General features: G+C 51.2%; 1 protein-coding gene across 4 annotated transcripts in view; it reads left to right on the top strand.

Moving 5' to 3' along the window:
- LOC132401658 (choline transporter-like protein 5) overlaps positions 1-13,959 on the top strand; it is a 201,084-nt gene extending 187,125 nt beyond the window's left edge. For all 4 annotated transcript variants that reach the window (XM_059983694.1, XM_059983696.1, XM_059983697.1 and 1 more), the window contains 4 exons: positions 2,267-2,337; positions 8,390-8,478; positions 9,721-9,805; positions 12,675-13,959. In XM_059983694.1, the coding sequence (XP_059839677.1) occupies positions 2,267-2,337; positions 8,390-8,478; positions 9,721-9,805; positions 12,675-12,793 (364 nt within the window). In that variant the 3' untranslated portion in view covers positions 12,794-13,959. The remainder of the gene's footprint in view (positions 1-2,266; positions 2,338-8,389; positions 8,479-9,720; positions 9,806-12,674) is intronic.
- The last annotated feature ends 3,300 nt before the right edge of the window (positions 13,960-17,259 follow it).

Genomic DNA, 17,259 nt, shown 5'->3' with positions numbered 1-17,259 from the left:
TTGATTAACCAGGGTGTCAAAGTTTATGTGGAGAAGGCAGGAGAATGGGATTGAGAGGGATAATAAATGTTTAACAAGATAAAATCCTGTGGTGTTACAGGAAAGATACAGGCATGGATAGAGGAATGGCTGACAGGCAGGAGGCAGTGAGTGGGAATAAAAGGGGCCTTTTCTGGTTGGCTGCCAGAACCTAGTGATGTTCCTCGGGGTCAGTATTGTGACCACTGCTTTTCACATTGTTTGTCAATGATTTAGATAATGGAATTGATGGCGGTGTGGCAAAGTTTTTGAAAGATACAAAGACAGGTGGAGGGGTAGGTGTGCTGAGGAAGCAATGTGATTGCAGCAGGACTGAGACAAATTGGAAGATTGGGCAAAAAATTGGCAGAGGGAATACAGTGTTGGGAAATGTATGACAATGCAGTTTGGTAAAAGGAACAATAGTGTGGACTGCTATCTAAATGGGGAGAAGATTGAAAAGATCAGAGGTGCAGAGGGACTTAGGAGTCCTCATACAAGACTCCCAGATGGTTAATTTACAGGTTGAGTCGGCGAGGAAGAAGGCAAATGCAATGTTGGAGTTTATTTCAAGGGGAATAGAATATAATCACAAAGAGGAGGGGTCCCAGACAGATCCCAGTGGAACACCACTGGTCACCATCCTCCAGGCGCCAGCCACCCGCTACTTTCCGTGGATGAGCCAGTTCTAGATTTCCCTGGATTCCAAGGCTGCTGACTCTCTGAATGAGCTGACCATGGGGAACCTTATCAAATGCCTGACTGAAATCCATATACACCACGTCCACTGCTCCACCTTCATCAATGTGCTTTGTCACATCCTCAAAGAATTCAATCAGGCTTGTGAGGCACGACCTGCCCCTCACAAAGCGAGCAGACTATCCCTAATCAGATTGTCTCTCCAAATGCTCATTCATCCTCTCCAATAATTTGCCCACCACTAAAGTAATACTTACTGTTCTGTAAGTTCCAGCGGTCTTATACTGCAAATGTTTACTACCCCAATGTACAGGTGTGTGGACGATCTGTCTGGATGGTACACGAAAGCAAATCACTGTACCACTATGAGATATATGAGCAGAATTAGGCCATTTGGCCCATCGAATCTGCTCTGCCAATGCCATTTAGAAAGGATATACTGACATTGGAGAGGGTTCAGAGAAGATTCATGAGAATGATTCCAGGAATGAAAGGGTTACCATGTGAGGAATGTCTGGCAGCTCTTGGGCTGTATTCCCTGGAGTTCAGGAGAATGAGGGGGGATCTCATAGAAACATTCCAAATATTAAAAGGCCTGAACATATTAGATATGGCAAACTTATTTCCCATGGCAGGGGATTCTAGGACAAGTGGGCACGACTTCAGGATCAAAGGACGTCCTTTTAGAACTGAGATGCGGAGAAATTACTTTAGTCGGAGGGTGGTAAATCTGTGTAATTTGTTGCCATGAGCGGCTGTGGAAGCCAAGTTACTGAGTGTATTTAAGGCAGAGATAGATAGTTTCTTGATTAGCCAGGGCATCAAAGGGTGTGGGGTGAAAGCAGGGGAGTGGGGATGACTGGAAGAACTGGAACAGCCCATGATTGAATGGTGGAGTAGACTCGATGGGCCGAATGGCCTACTTCTGGTCCTAAACCTTATGGTGTTATCATAGGTTATTTATTATCCCTCTCAACCCTGTCCTCCTGCCTTCTCCCCGTAACCTTTGATGCGCTGATTAATCAAACACCTGTCGAGCCCTGCCTTAAATATACCCAATGACTTGGCCTCCACAGCTGTCTAGGACAATTAGTTCCACAGATTCACCACCTACCCCCCGGCTAAAGAAATTCCTCCTTATCTCTGTAGTACATGGACGTCCCTCTATTCTGAGGTTGTGTCCTCTGACTCCCCCACTATAAGAAACTTCCTCTCCACATCCACTATGTAGGCTGTTCAACATTTGACAGATTTCAATGAGATCTCCCTTTGTGCTGCTCAACTCCAGCGAGTACAGGCCAAAGCCATCAAGTGTTCCTGGAATAAATATATTCTGCATTCTGTTTTCATTTTGCTACTCCGATGTTCTTGGGTAATGGAGTGATTTGTCTGGATGGCGTACAAGCGGATGCTTTTCACTCTATCTCAGTACGCGTACCAATAATGAACCAATGCCAATGGCAGCTGAGTAACTGGGAAGTACACCACATCCACAGCTCCACCTTCACCAGTTCCTTCTCTCATAAATCATGTTGATCTCATCCTGCAGGGTGGCAGTGCTGGATAAAGTGACGGACTTCCTGTTGTTTCTGGGCAAACTTCTCATCGTTGGGGGTGTGGGTAAGTCCTGGTCTCACCACAGTCTGCCTGTAACACTCCCACACACATCAGCTCCCAGAGGGTTCCTCACGTTCACCAACAAGATGGTCCTTTGCACTTGATTCACTGCAGAGAAGGAGGCTGTTTGGCCCAACAAGCATGTACTAGCCCTTTGAAATCCCCAACTCACTCCCTGCATCCCTGCACATTCCCTCAACCCTGTTGAATCTGCTTCCTAATCTGGCAGAGATTCCTGCTAGGGGAGCATTCTCCTACTCTCCCCCACTTCCCCCCCTCCCTCTCTGCCCCTCTCACCCTCTCCCCTCTGCACCTCTCCTGCTCAGCCCCTCTCCTTCACCCTGTGTCCTCTGGTTACGAACATTAAACACAGTTTATCCTCCCTTATTCAGCATGTTGCAGTTAGTATAATGCAATACAGCACCAGCAATCCAGGTTCAATTCCCGCCGCTGTCTGTAAGGAATTTGTACGTTCTCCCTGGGACTACGTGGGTTTCCTCTGGGTGCTCTGGTTTCCTCCCACAGTCCAAAGACGTATGGGTTAGGGTTAGTAAGTTGTGGACATGCTATGTTGGTATTGGATGCATGGTGACACTTGCAGGCTGCCCCCAGCACATCCTCGGACTGGGTTGTTGGTTTAAACAACGCATTTCAGTGACGAAGGGTGGCAGCCCAGAACAGCCACTGTTTATTCTGCTCCACTGATGCAGCCTGACCTGCTATGTTCCTCCAGCATTTTGGTGTGTTGTGATATATTTCATGGTGTATTTTGATATTTCGCTATATATGTGACAGATGTGACTGATCTTTCTTTTACTTTCTATCCATTGTCTTCATGATCAATCATCTTTCCCATTCTCTGCATACCCATCGCCCCCCAGCTGCAGACCGTGTTTCAGCTGCGCTTGTCCCAAGCCTTGTACCCTCTTGACCCCACCCACTTCTCTCCTGTAGTGTTCTCCTGTTGGCCAGCCATTAACCGTTGTTCCAGAGGGTCCTGATGGTAGTGTGCCTAGTGAGTGGTCCTGGGACTCTTCTGTTCTACGCAGAGATATATCGTGGTACCGGCCGATCGAGCCACACTGCCCAGCAGCCCCCATTTCAGTCCTAACCTAATCACGGGAGAATTCACAAAGGCAATTAACCTACTAATCAGTATGCCTTTGGACTGTGGAGGGAGACTAGAGCACCTGGGGAAAATCCAGGCATTCCGCAAGGAGAGCAGTGAACTCCGGACTCCAAGATGCTGAGCTGTAATAACATTGTGCTAACCACTTCACGATTGTGGTGCCCTGTACACTTCGCATTGTACAGACTCCTGGCCTTTGTTACTGGAAACTATCCGGATGCTTCTCTCTCCTCTTTGGGGAGGAACAGAGGGATCTTAGCATCCACGTCCACAGATCCTCATTGGGGATCTTCACAGATCCTCATTGTGCAAATTGACAGGGTAGTAAGAAGGTGTGTGGTGTGTGGACTTCATTAGTGGGTGAATTGGGTTCAAGAGCTGTGATAACGTTACAGCTCTTTAAAATACTGGATAGGCCACACTTGGAGTATTGTGTTCAGTTCTGGTCACCTCATAAGAATGATGCGGAATGTTAAGAGAGGGTGCAGAGGAGATTTACCAGGATACTGCTGGATTAGAGAGGGTGCAGAGGAGATTTACCAGGATACTGCTGGATTAGAGAGGGTGCAGAGGAGATTCACCAGGATACTGCTGGATTAGAGTGCATTGATAATGAGAATAGGTTGAGTGAGCTCGGGCTTTTCCCTCTGAAGCTGGTAATTTGATAGAGCTGTAGAAGATGATAGGAGGGATAGATTGAGTGGGAAGCCAAAGACATTTTCAAGGTAGAAATGACGAATAAAAGGGGGCATAACTTTTAAGGTAATTGAAGAAAAGTATAGGGGGGGGGATTTTCAGAGGTAGGTTGTTTTACACACTGAAAGGGATATGTGGAACACCCTGGAGTGGTTGTAGGGGTAGATGCATTTGGGACATTTAAGAAAATCTTAGATACGAACATGTAATCCCCTCTTTGCTGCACTGAGGCTGTGGCTGGGGCCTTCTCCAGGCTTCTTCTTTTTTTTATATTACAAAATCCTTTATTACAAATATCGGTGCTGTACAATATATACAAAACACAATTACAGCACTACAAATAGACAATAGACATTACACCAGAATGTTGCCATCCCTATCTACGATGGCATTTACACCCTGCGGAGCCCAACGATCTCGAACCTCCTCCAAGGCCGCTGTGGACTGCGCGTGTTCTTTTTCAATAGTTACCCGGGCACGAACATACCCCCTAAACATTGCCAGGCAGTCTGCCCGGGGAGATCCTCCCGCCACCCGTTTCCAAGACCCACGGATGGCAGATTTCGCCAGCCCCAGGAGCAAGTTGACTAGGACATCCTCATCCCTCCATGCCCCCTTCCTTACTGGATGACCATATATAAACAGGGTGGGACTAAAATGCAGCCAGAAGGCGAGAAGCAGCCCACGCAAATATGCAAAAAGAGGCTGCAGCCTCACACACTCCATGTACATGTGGTACACGGTCTCCTCCAGCCCGCAGAAGTGGCATGTGGGTGGGAAGTCCATGTACAAACTGAAAAACTTATTGCAGGGCACTGCCCTATGCAGTACCCTCCAGCCGAGATCCCCCAGGTGCATGGGAAGAACCCCGGCATAAAGGGACTTCCAGTGGGGACCCTCCTGACCTCTGGGTGGAAGGACCGACCGCCATGGCGTGTCGGGACGGTGGACAAGGGCAAGGAAGTGGAGGATGTGGAGTAGCAGCCCATACAGATACCTCCTACTTGCATCCCTGAATGGGACTGTGGGTATCGATGAGAGACGGCTCAAGTTGTGTGGACACAGCTCCCGGAGAAGATTGCGGGGTCTGGGCCCGACCAGCAGCTCGGCCTGAGTCGGTCCACACAACTGAGCCGCACCGACAGCCACTGAGGTAGGGCAAGGGTCAGCCGGGACCCCGCCCTCCACCAGAGGAGGGGATTCCCGGCCTGAGGCGACCATGTTCCAGACTCTCAGTAGGTCCTGATAGAAGCCGGGCAGACTCCGCAAAGCAGTACGGCTGACACCCGCCGGTGGTAGCCGCATGTCTTCGTGAAGACAGCAGCCCCTCCGGAGGAAGAAAGTCGCCAACACGTGCCACCTGGGAGGGTGCTCGGCGTACAGGAATCTCTGCAGAGTCCTGAGGTGGAGAGCCACCAGCTGCGTTCGGACGCACACCAGCGACTGTCCGCCCTCTCCCACTGGGAGACTCAAGACCGCTGCAGAGACCCAGTGTTTCCTGTTGCCCCAGAAGAAGTCCACTAATTTCCTCTGCAGTCTTGCAACAAACGGGGCAGGAGGGGCCAAGGTGACCATCCGATACCACAACATGGAGGCCACCAGCTGGTTTATGACCACCACCCTGCCTCGATAGGAAAGCACCCTGAGAAGGCCGCACCAGCGCCCCAGCCAGGCCATGACTTTCGTCTCCAGGTCCTGCCAGTTCGCCAGCCAGGTCTCCCCAGAAGGACTCCCAGATAGAGGAGACGCCTAGTACTCCACTCAAAAGCTCTCATCTCCTCCGGCAGGGAGTCCACCTGCCACTGACCCACTAAGAGTCCGGAACATTTCGCCCAGTTGATCCTGGCGGAGGATGCCGCCGAGAAAACGTCTTGGCACTCGCGCATCTTCCGCAGGTCATTGGGATCTGTCATCATGAGGAGTACATTATCGGCGTAGGCCGAGAGGACGACCTCCATGTCCGGTTCACGCAGAACCAGACCTGTCAGTCTTCGCCGTAGGAGGCTCAGGAATGGCTCGACACAGATCGCATACAATTGACCAGACATGGGGCATCCCTGACGTACTCCTCTCCTGAAGGGAATGGGTGCTGCCAGTGATCCATTGACCTTAACAAGGCACTCTGCGGCAGAGTAGAGGAGCCGAACTCGGGCCACAAAGTGTGGTCCGAGCCCAAAGGCCTGCAGAGTGCCCACCAGGAAACTGTGGTCTACCTAGTCAAACGCCTTCTCCTGGTCAAGAGAAAGAAACGCTGCTGGGGACCCAGTCTCCTGGTGCAGGTGGATCAGGTCCCGTACTAGGTGGACATTGTCCTGGATGGAGCGGCCTCGGAGCGTACAGGTTGATAAAATGTAACGGTACACCATCCAGGCACACAGCCAGGTGGAGCAGACGGCCGGGCACAACATCTTGGACTCCTACGATTTCTGGCCGGAAGGTTGGGGCCAACAGGATCGCCACCCCACTAGAGTTGGAGCTAAGGTGACTCATGTAGACCCCGCCCTGCCACTCCAGGAGCCAAGCGGACTCGTCCCCCGGGGTGGTATGGGTTTCCTGCAGGAAACTCACCGCGTATCTCCCGTCCCTTAGGACTGAGAGACTGTTATACCTGCGGAGAGAGCCCCTGCTACCGTTCACGTTGAGACTAGCTATGGTAAGCTTCATGTCGGGAGCACACTAGGCCTCAGCACCAGTCCCCTTCCCACTGAGAGCGATGGCGCCCTCAGCCGCACTCTCCCGAAGAAAACCGAGAATATCCTTTGCTTTCCGGGCCCGACTGCTACCATCGCTACCCTGTGACCCACCATCTCCCGAAGGAGCGAGGCTGCTTTTGATCATCATGTCCCGCACCAGGTCATCCAGGAAGGATTTCAGCTGTCGCCTGTCATTCCCTGACACAGCATTCCTCTTCCCCTTCCCCTTCCGTCTGAGGATGACCCTCAGGGACTTCACCAGCCTCGGCATGCTAGGCCAGCGAAGCGAGGCTAGTTTAGGCCGATGCTTTGCACCAACAGAGGAGTGAATAAACTCTCCAGGCTTCGTTCCATGGGCTCTGCGAGGTTTACTCCACTGTGTGCTGCACTGAGGCTATGACTGGGGCCTTCTCCGGGCTTCGTTCCGCGGGCTCCGCGAGGTTTACTCCACTGTGTGCTGCACTGAGGCTGTGACTGGGGCCTTCTCCGGGCTTTGTTCCGTGGGCTCTGCGAGGTTTACTCCACTGTGTGCTGCACTGAGGCTGTGACTGGGGCCTTCTCCGGGCTTCGTTTTGTGGGCTCTGCGAGGTTTACTCCACTGTGTGCTGCACTGAGGCTGTGACTGGGGCCTTCTCCGGGCTTCGTTCTGTGGGCTCTGCGAGGTTTACTCCACTGTGTGCTGCACTGAGGCTGTGACTGGGGCCTTCTCCGGGCTTCGTTCCGTGGGCTCCGCGAGGTTTACTCCACTGTGTGTTGCACTGAGGCTGTGACTGGGGCCTTCTCCGGGCTTCGTTCCATGGGCTCCGCGAGGTTTACTCCACTGTGTGCTGCACTGAGGCTGTGACTGGGGCCTTCTCCGGGCTTCGTTCCATGGGCTCCGCGAGGTTTACTCCACTGTGTGCTGCACTGAGGCTGTGACTGGGGCCTTCTCCGGGCTTCGTTCCGTGGGCTCCGCGAAGTTTACTCCACTGTGTGCTGCACTGAGGCTGTGACTGGAGCCTTCACCGCTGCTCTGGGCTTCGTGTCTGAGGACCCAGATTTCTTCTAAATGCTATTTGCTTACTTTTACTGTTTGCTCGATTTGGTTTATTTTTTCTCTCTCTGCATATTGGGTGTTTGACGGTCCTTTCTTTAATGGGTTCTTTTGGGGTCCTTTGATTTGTAGCTGCCTGTACGTATACATTATATGTGCTTTGATAATATATTTCGACTTTGCATTATAGAAAAAGGGAAGTCTACGTGGGAAGGAAGGGTTTGGTTGATCTTAGAGTAGATTAAAAGGTCAATGTGGTGGGACCGATGGGCCTGTGTTCTTTTTTTTGTTTGTAGACCCTTCCTGCCCTTTGAGTCACAGCACCCAGCACCCCCAATGTAACCCTAATTCCTCACAGTACAATTTATAAAGAGCAATTAATCTACCCAGTACATCTTTGGACTGTGGGAGGAACCCAGAGCACCGGGAGGAAGCCCATATATTCCTCAGGGAGGACGTGCAGAGACTCTTTGTCTAATGATTGATGTTCCCCTATGTTTCCAGGAGTTCTAGCCTTTTTCTTCTTCACGCGGAGGATAACCGTCATCGCTGAGGAAGCTCCCTCGTTGAACTATTACTGGGTCCCTCTGGCGGTATGGACTGTTCTGACCATCTTCCCTCCCCCCCACCCTCCAACCAGTGAGCGTGGACAGAATCAAAGTGGAGTTTACTCTTGTCTGCACAAAGCCCAGTGAGCATAGGATCACACACACAGTATTCACACGGAAATATGCAAGCTGAACGTTACAAAAACAGCGCCAGGGCTTGAGGACCTGAGTTATTGGGAGAGGTTGAATCGGTTAGGACTTTATTCCCTAGAGCAGAGGAGAATGAGGGGAGATTTGATAGAGGTATACAAAATTACGAGGGGTATAGATAGGGGTTAATGTGAGCAGGCCTTTTCCACTGAGGTTGGGTGATACTCAAACTCGAGGTCATGGGTGAAAGGTGAAACATTTTTTGGGTACCTGAGGGGTATGTCATCACTCAGGGGGTGGTGAGAGTGTGGAACAAGCTACCAGTGGAAGAGGGTACAGTGAGGAATAGGCCCTCCCGGCTTGTCAAACCACTACCTCAGGAACCCCAGATTTAACCCTAGCCTCATCACAGGACAATTTACAACCAACAATTAACCAGTACATCTTTGGAGCGTGGGTGGAAACCCACGCATTCCATACAGACTCGTTACAGACGGCGTTGGAATTGAACTCTGAACTCCGACACCCCGAGCTGTAATAGCGCCGCACTAACTGCTATGTTACCGAGGCAACCAGATGTGGGCTCGCTTTCAACATTTAAGAGAAGTTTGGATAAGTATATGGATGGGAGGAGTAACAGGTCGATGGGACTAGGCAGATTAATGGTTCAGCGCAGACCCAATGGGCCGAAGGGCCTGTTTCTGTGTTGTGATGTTCTGTGTTCTGCAAGAAGTAATCTCTGACTGTAGCTAAAACAGCGAAGACCAGGAACACAGAACAGGGTCAGAGAGATAGGAAAAAGGGATGGCCATTTGGCCCCTCTGCACCATTCCGTTAGCCAATGAGAGCTTGGTCTTCTCACCTGCTTGTCGTGACCCTCCCTCTCCCGAAGGACTGGGTGTTGGGGGTGGGGGTCAGAGATCCCCACCACATTCTGGATACGGCGAGTATCAGGATGAGAATTTCTCTCACCAGGACAGACCAAAGGGCTGGGGAATGGGTAGGTATGGGTGGGTACCGGAGGGTCAGAATGGGCATAATGGGGTGAAAGCCTTTCTCTGTGACTGAGAACGAGGGAGGGAGAGGGTATGTGAGTGGGAGTTTCTCTGAGTTTACTCATCTCTCTGCTCTCCACAGACAGTCATTTTCGGTTCCTACCTGATTGCACACGGATTCTTCAGTGTCTACGCCATGTGTGTGGACACCCTGTTCCTCTGTTTCTGTGAGTACCTCGGGGGGGTGTGGACTGGCCCTTGGGAGGGAGGGTCACTCAGACTGGATCTCAGCAGGGGTGAGAACACTCGTATTGATTCTCAGGAGGGGTTGGGTCCACTTCTCAGAGCTGGGGACAGTCATTCTTGGGCATCCCATTGACCACGGTGCACATCCCAACCTCAGCCACACATCAGGCACTGTCTCCCTGTCAGATTCAAACTCCCACTAGGCAGGAACCCCTCCCACACCCTCCTTCTGCCCCCCCTCCCTCCCCCCCCACCCTAACACCCCTCCCCATACCCATTCCTCACTCTCCCCCTCCCTTTCCTCCCAACTCCCCCTCACCCCTCCCACTTTGACCCACAGACCCCTTTGCTGACCGAGTTGGGCTTTTCTCTGGAGCGAAGGAAGGTGAGAGGAGACTTGCAGAGGTTTATAAGAAGTTGAGAGGCACAGATCAAGTGGACAGCCAGAGACTTTCTCCAAGAGTGGAACAGCTCATTCGAGGGTACATCATTCTGAGGTGATTGGAGGAAAGTATAGGGGGTGTCAGGTAAGATTCTTCACAGGGAGTGGTGGGTGTGTGAGGCAGGTATGTCAGGGACGTTGAAGGGACCCTCAGTATGAGGTTTCATATCACAGAGATTTCTCAAAAGTAAACAGTGCAGAAAGAGAGGAAAATAGTGAGGAAGTCCGTTCGGAAAGGCGGCAGGCTGCTCCAGTCCTCCCTGACGGTAGCAGTGAGAAGAGGGCATGTCCTGGGTGCTGCCTTTTGAAGGTGTCCTCGATGCTGGGCTTCATAAGGACATGGATGATAGAAAACTGGAGGCCGATGTACCATGAGATAGATCTTAGAGCAGGTGAACTAGAATAGCCAGGGTCCTTTGGCCCACAATGTGGAGCTGACCATGTTCTAAATCCACACCTATGCCAAATGATCACAGCTTTACTTTAATTTCTTGTGACGTAATGAGAGGCCATGATACCATCACTCCCAGGCTGCTTTACCCAGCTGATTCCCCCCGCCCCCACACCTTTCCCTGTAACCCATTCTCATCGGCTCCCCTCACCCACACATTAACCCATCTTTGGGTTGTGCAAGTTTATAGGAGCACCCAGAGGGAGTGAACGTGCAAACTCCGGTGGACTGTGGCAGAGGTCGGGATTGAACCCAGATCTCTGGAGACGTGAAGCAGCGGCTCTTCCTTTTGCAATCACTCCGGGGGTGCGGGCGCTCAATTCCCGGTCCATAAGATCACATAGGGGTGATGAGGCAAGGGGTGGGGTGAGGAAGGGAGGGGTGGAATTGGGTGGGATGGGTGAGGGGTGGGGAGAGGAGCATTGACATTAGGAGGAGAGGGGTGGGTGAGGTTAGGTAAGGATGAGTGGGGGCGGGGTTAGGAGGAGTGGGCTGAAGTGATGTGGGGAAGGAGTTGGTGAGGAGAGGTTTGGGGTGAGGAGGGGTGAGGGGTGTGAGGAGGAGCAGGGTGGTGAGGGGAGGGTGTGAGGTGGATGTGAGGTGAGGAGTGGTGTGGGGTGGGATGGAGAGGGGAGGTGTTGGTGGGGTTAGGTGGGTGTGAGGTGGGGAGGGGTGAGGTAGGGTGGGGAGGAGTATGTGAGGTGAGGAGTGGTGTGTGGGGTTGGGAGGGGTGAGGGTGCGATGTGGGGAGGGTGTGAGGTGGGGAGGGGTGGCAAGGGGAGGGGTGCCAAGGGGAGGGTGGGGTGGATGTGAGCAGGGGCAGGATGGGGAGGAGTATGTGAGGTGAGGAGGGGTGTGTGTGGAGAGATGTTGGGTGGGGTGAGGTGAGGGGAGGTGCGGAGGGGAGGGGTGAGTTGAGGATGAGTGGGGGCAGAGTTAGGAGGAGTGGGGTGAGGTGGTGTGGGAAAGGAATTGGTGAGGAGAGGTTTGGGGTAGGGAGGGGTGGTGAGGGGAAGGTGTGGGGGTGTATATGAGGAGGGGTGGGATGTGAGGGGAGGGTGTGGGGTGGAGTATGTGGGGTGAGGAGGGGTGTTTGGAGTGGGGTGGGGGTTGCACCATGGTGTGACACTATTACAGTTTGGGGTATGGGAGGGGTGGTGAGGGGAAGGTGTGGGGGTGTACATGAGGAGGGGTGGGATGTGAGCAGGGGTAGGGGGTGGGAAGGAGTATGTGAGGTGAGGAGGGGTATTTGGAATGGGATGGAGAGGGGAGGTGTTGGTGGGGTTAGGTGGGTGTGAGGTGGGGAGGGGTGAGGTAGGGTGGGGAGGAGTATGTGAGGTGAGGAGTGGTGTGTGGGGTTAGGAGGGGTGAGGGTGTGATGTGGGGAGGGGTGGCAAGGGGAGGGTGTGGGGGTGGATGTGAGCAGGGGCAGGGTGGGGAGGAGTATGTGAGGTGAGGAGGGGTGTGTGTGGAGAGATGTTGGGTGGGGTGAGGTGAGGGGAGGTGCGGAGGGGAGGGGTGAGTTGAGGATGAGTGGGGGCAGGGTTAGGAGGAGTGGGGTGAGGTGGTGTGGGAAAGGAATTGGTGAGGAGAGGTTTGGGGTAGGGAGGGGTGGTGAGGGGAAGGTGTGGGGGTGTATATGAGGAGGGGTGGGATGTGAGGGGAGGGTGTGGGGTGGAGTATGTGAGGTGAGGAGGGGTGTTTGGAGTGGGGCGGGGGTTGCACCTTGGTGTGACACCATTACAGTTTGGGGTATGGGAGATCCAAGTTCAATCATGACGTTCTCGGTAAGCAGTCTGTACACTCTCCCCGTGACCACGTGGGTTTCCTCCCACAGTCCAAAGATGTGCCAGTTAGTGGGTCACTGTAAATTGTGGTGTGATTTGGTCAGGGTTATGTTGACGGGATGCCTGTGCTGTATCTCAGTAAATCGGTCTGCCTGTCTTGCTGTCCGCAGTGGAAGACTTGGAGCGAAACGACGGCTCAGAGGAGAGACCGTACTTCATGAGTAAAACTCTGATGAAAATTCTGAACAAGAGGAACCGTGAGAATGAGGAGAGGCGAAAGAGCCGCTAACCCGCATTCACCTGGCACCGACAATGTCCAGAAGCGGTCCTGAGGAGTTTCGCTGGAACGTTCTCTAACCCTTGATGTATTCAAGTTACTTACAAGCAATTTTTCTGTGTTTGGGGAAGAGGCCTCGCTTTCGTCTCCCAGTAACAGTGTGCAGGAGCCCGGAGTTCTAGGAGGACGTGACCCGTCTGTTCGTTGGATGCGCTGGTGTCCGTGGTGCGTCCTGTGACCGGCGAATACCGGTCTGCAAAGACCCTGAGCTCCGACCCTTTCCACAAGGTGTGGTGGTGAGAGATTTGGCCAGATTCGTGTGGGGAGCAGCTGTCCAGTCACAGAGGGTGGTGCATCACAGCGCGATTCTACTACCTTCCAATGAGGGTGAGGGTATTCAGCCCCTGAGGGAAAGACTTCCCAATGCCTCTCCCTCTGGATGAGGGAAAACTCCTTTACTCCTTTGGAGGAGGCCATTCTGCCCACAGAACAATGCTGTTCTTGTTAATCATTAATCACCTATTGATACCTTTCTCCTTTGCCACAACTCCCCCACACTCGGGGGACAATTAACCCACGTCTTTGAGAACTGGAACACCCAGGGGAAGCCTCCACACAGACAGCACCGGAGGTCGGGATCGAACCCAGGAGCAAGTGTCCCAGCCAGGGAGCTGGCACGATGAACTGAGTGGCCAAATTCTGCTCTGAAGTTTTATAGCATTGATCAGGGAGGGGGTCCCTCTGGGCATAGTCTCCCAGTCACGGCGGATATGTGAGTTCAAAGGGATGAACCACACAATGAGAGGGACCAGTCCTGTTCTTGCCCCGTCTTCACTGGGCTGTGATCGTGGGTAGGAGCCAAACATGGGATCCCGGTGATCTGGCATTTCTTTGACTGGTTTTCTTAAGGATTACTAACAGGGCCATACAACTCTACTGTTGCTCCACACAAACTGATGGCTGCATGACAACTTTAAGCTTTATATTCTAACCCATCTCTTCTGCTGTGCAGAAAGCGGAGCGATTTTTGCTGTAAATGCTTTGTGCGATTAACTGGCAACGTTTGGTATTTGATGCCTTGTATTGTCCATTCCTATCTGTCCCCTCGGTTGGCCCAATTTTATTGAATAGCACTGCATTGAAATATTTCCATTTAATAAAGGTTTTTAAGTAACTGGGCTGTTGCTTGTGGAGATGACCTTTGACCTGAGCATAACCAGATTGGACCAGTTATCTGTAAAATATTGGTCCACTCGCACTTCTTAGAGATTAGCTTCATGCATTTTTTCATGTTTTTGTCACAGATACAGTGAAATGCGTTGTTTGCGTCAACAACCCACATGGTCTCAGATGTGCTGGGAGCTTCCAACGACAACATTGCATGCCTGCAACTTTCTGAGCATCAACCCGACATCTTTGGAACGTGGGAGGGATGTGGAGCATCTGGACCATACCCCCACGGTCATAGGGAGAACATACAAACTCCTGAGAGAGAGCAGCGGGAATTGAGTCCCGATCGTGGTCGCTGGTGCTGTAAAGTGATTCAGCTAACCGTTACGTTACCATGCCATCCAAACCGTGGATTGATTATTTTATTCCGAGGTTAAGCGCTGAACAGGCCCTCGCAGCCTAATGAGCTGTGCTGGTCAGCTACCCATCAATTTAACCTTAGTCTGATGCCAGAGAAATTTAAACTGGCCATCGTTAGACTGTGGGAGGAAACCAGAGCCACCCAGTAGAAATCCATGTGCACGTGGGACACAAGTGCAGACTTGCTCACAGGGGATGTTGGGGTTGAACTCTGAACTCGGTCGTCCCAAGCTGGAATAATGTCACAGTAACGATTATATTATCATGGCACCACAGACCACCACAAGCACAGTGTGACTCTCCCCCCAGCTCAGCGGGAAGAGCCCACGGAAGGGCTATAGAGAAAGCTGGAGCGGTCAGCACGAAGTGACACACCAAGAATTCCTGCATCACCGTCTCGGCCCAGTGCAGGAACACCTACACAGCTGTATGTATCACGGAGAGGTTAAACGTGCCTTTACCATTCTTCTCCAAGGGTGAGTTCCTGAGATCCCAAGGGCAATGCTGTCTGGAACTTGGCTCCTCGTAGGGTGTGATCGAACCAAGATCTCACTGGTGGAGCAGGCAGAAGATGCTGACATGTCACAACAGTAGAAAAGGCGGCAGAATGCTGCAGCACTGAAAGGTCCCCTGTTGTCTTACGTTCCCTGACCCTGAGCTGCCCGCACACCAGACTCCCCAAGTTAAACTGTTACGTACCCCGTAACTGGGTTAACAGACCAGCAGAAATGGAATGATGCGTTGGAGTCTGGTGGTACTGTAACTAAAGATGTTTATTAGTAAACTAAACAATACAGTATCAAAAATGCCAATATACATATAAAACAGGTTAGCAATAATAAAAATAAAAATGTAGGAATAAGAATCAACAGTAAAAAACAAGCTCTATCAAAGTCTAGGGGTAAATGAATTGTCATAGAAGAATATAGAGTTCAGTTCAGTTCGTGCTGAGGTAGTTGCTGTTGTGACGTTGGAGAGAGAGCGAGATGGGAGCAGCTGCAGCAGGCAAACCTTCCGTTGTCTTCTTGTGCCGTTGTACTGATGTGGTCATTCGGTTATGACCCCTCCGTTCTCGGCTAGACCGTTCTTCAGTAGTGGGCTCGTCACTCTGGCATGAGTGGACACACACACAAGCCCCCACCGGCCCTGCCTTCACACTGTGAGCTTTGTGACAGATCTCCTGATTCGGTCCTCGAAGCCCCCACCTTCCAGTGGGTGCACAACACTCGGTCAGTGTCCACTGGTGTGTCTGAGGGTGTCTCCCCAGACCCGTCTTTTATCCCCACTGACGGGGTATCAGCTATCCATCAACTCCACATGTCCATGTCCATCAAACTGGTCCACTCCCTGCTGTCTCAGCAAGAATGTTAACGAGCAAAGAAGAGTCCTTGCAGCAAAAGGTAAATAATCAGTGAAGAAGCCATAATACATAAATCAGTCGTCTCTCTCTCTCTTATCTGTAGCAGGTGCATAGCTCTACCTCTGTTCATCTCTCTCTCTCTCATTAGCAGCATAGTTCCCGGGGGAGGCCAGCTCTGGACCCCATTTCCATCTTGTTTGTTCAGCACACATAACAAAACAAAGTCATGCACATGAGTTTTCCATTAAGGGAATCCACCTTAACATCCTGGATTACGTGGATCCTGAATTGGTCTCTACACCCATGTGGGAACCCAGTAATGGACAGTCACCATGGAGAACATCATACTCAACTTGTGTGATCACACTGACACCACAGTGACCTCACTCTTGAGTGATCACACTGACACCACAGTGATACCACAGTGACATCACACTCGACTCAAGCCCTGACCAATCAAGAATCTATCAAGCTCTGCCTTAAATATGGTGGGAGATTTTAATTTCCCAAATATTGATTGACATCTCACTAGAGCAAGGGGTTTAGATGGGGCAAAGTTTGGAACAGACAAGTTAGGAAAATGTTTAATTGGAACAAGGGGAAATATGAAGCTATCAGGCAGGAACTTGGAAGCATTAATTGGGATCAGATGTTCTCGGAAATATACGGCAGAAATTTGGCAAATGTTCAGAGGACATTTGGATGGCGTTCTGCATTGGTTCGTTCCAATGAGACAGGGAAAGGATGGTAGGATACAAGAACCATGGTGTATAAAGACTGTTGAAAATCTAGACAAGAAGAAGAGAAAAGCTTTCGAAAGGTTCGAAAAAACTATATAATGATAGAGATCTAGAAGATTATAAGGCTAGCAGGATGGAGCTTTAGAATGAAATTAGGAGAGCCAGAAGGGGCCATGAGAAAGCCTTGGTGGACAGGATTAAGGAAAACCCCAAGGTATTCTACAAGTATGTGAAGAGCAAGAAGATAAGGTTTGAGAGAATAGGGCTAATCAAGTGTGACAGTGGAAAAGTGTGTATGGAACCGGAGGAGATAGCAGAGATTCTTAATGAATACTGTGCTTCAGTATTCACAACAGAAAAGGATCTTGCGATTGTAGGGATGACCTACAGCAGATTGAAAAGCTTGAGCATATAGACATTAAGAAAGAGGATGTGTTGAAGCTTTTGGAAAGCATCAAGTTGGATAAATCACTGGGACTTGATGAGATGTACCCCAGGCTACTGTGGGAGGCGAGGAAGGTGATTGCTGAGCCATTGGCAATGATCTTTGCAACTCAATGGGGCAGGAGAGGTACTGGAGGATTGTAAGGTTGCAGATGTTGTTCCCTTATTCAAGAAAGGGAGTAGAGATAGCCCAGGAAATTATAGACCAGTGAATCTTACTTCAGTGGTTGGTAAGTTAATGGAAAAGATCCCAAGAGGCAGAATTTATGAACATTTGGAGAGGCATAATATGATTAGGAATAGTCAGCATGGCTTTGTCAAAGGCAGGTTGTGCCTTACGAGCC

Source organism: Hypanus sabinus, chromosome 11, assembly GCF_030144855.1.
Source record: "Hypanus sabinus isolate sHypSab1 chromosome 11, sHypSab1.hap1, whole genome shotgun sequence".
NCBI lineage: Eukaryota > Metazoa > Chordata > Chondrichthyes > Myliobatiformes > Dasyatidae > Hypanus > Hypanus sabinus.
The sequence above is the reverse complement of the archived record's forward strand: the minus strand, read 5'-3'. Positions and strand labels throughout refer to the sequence as shown.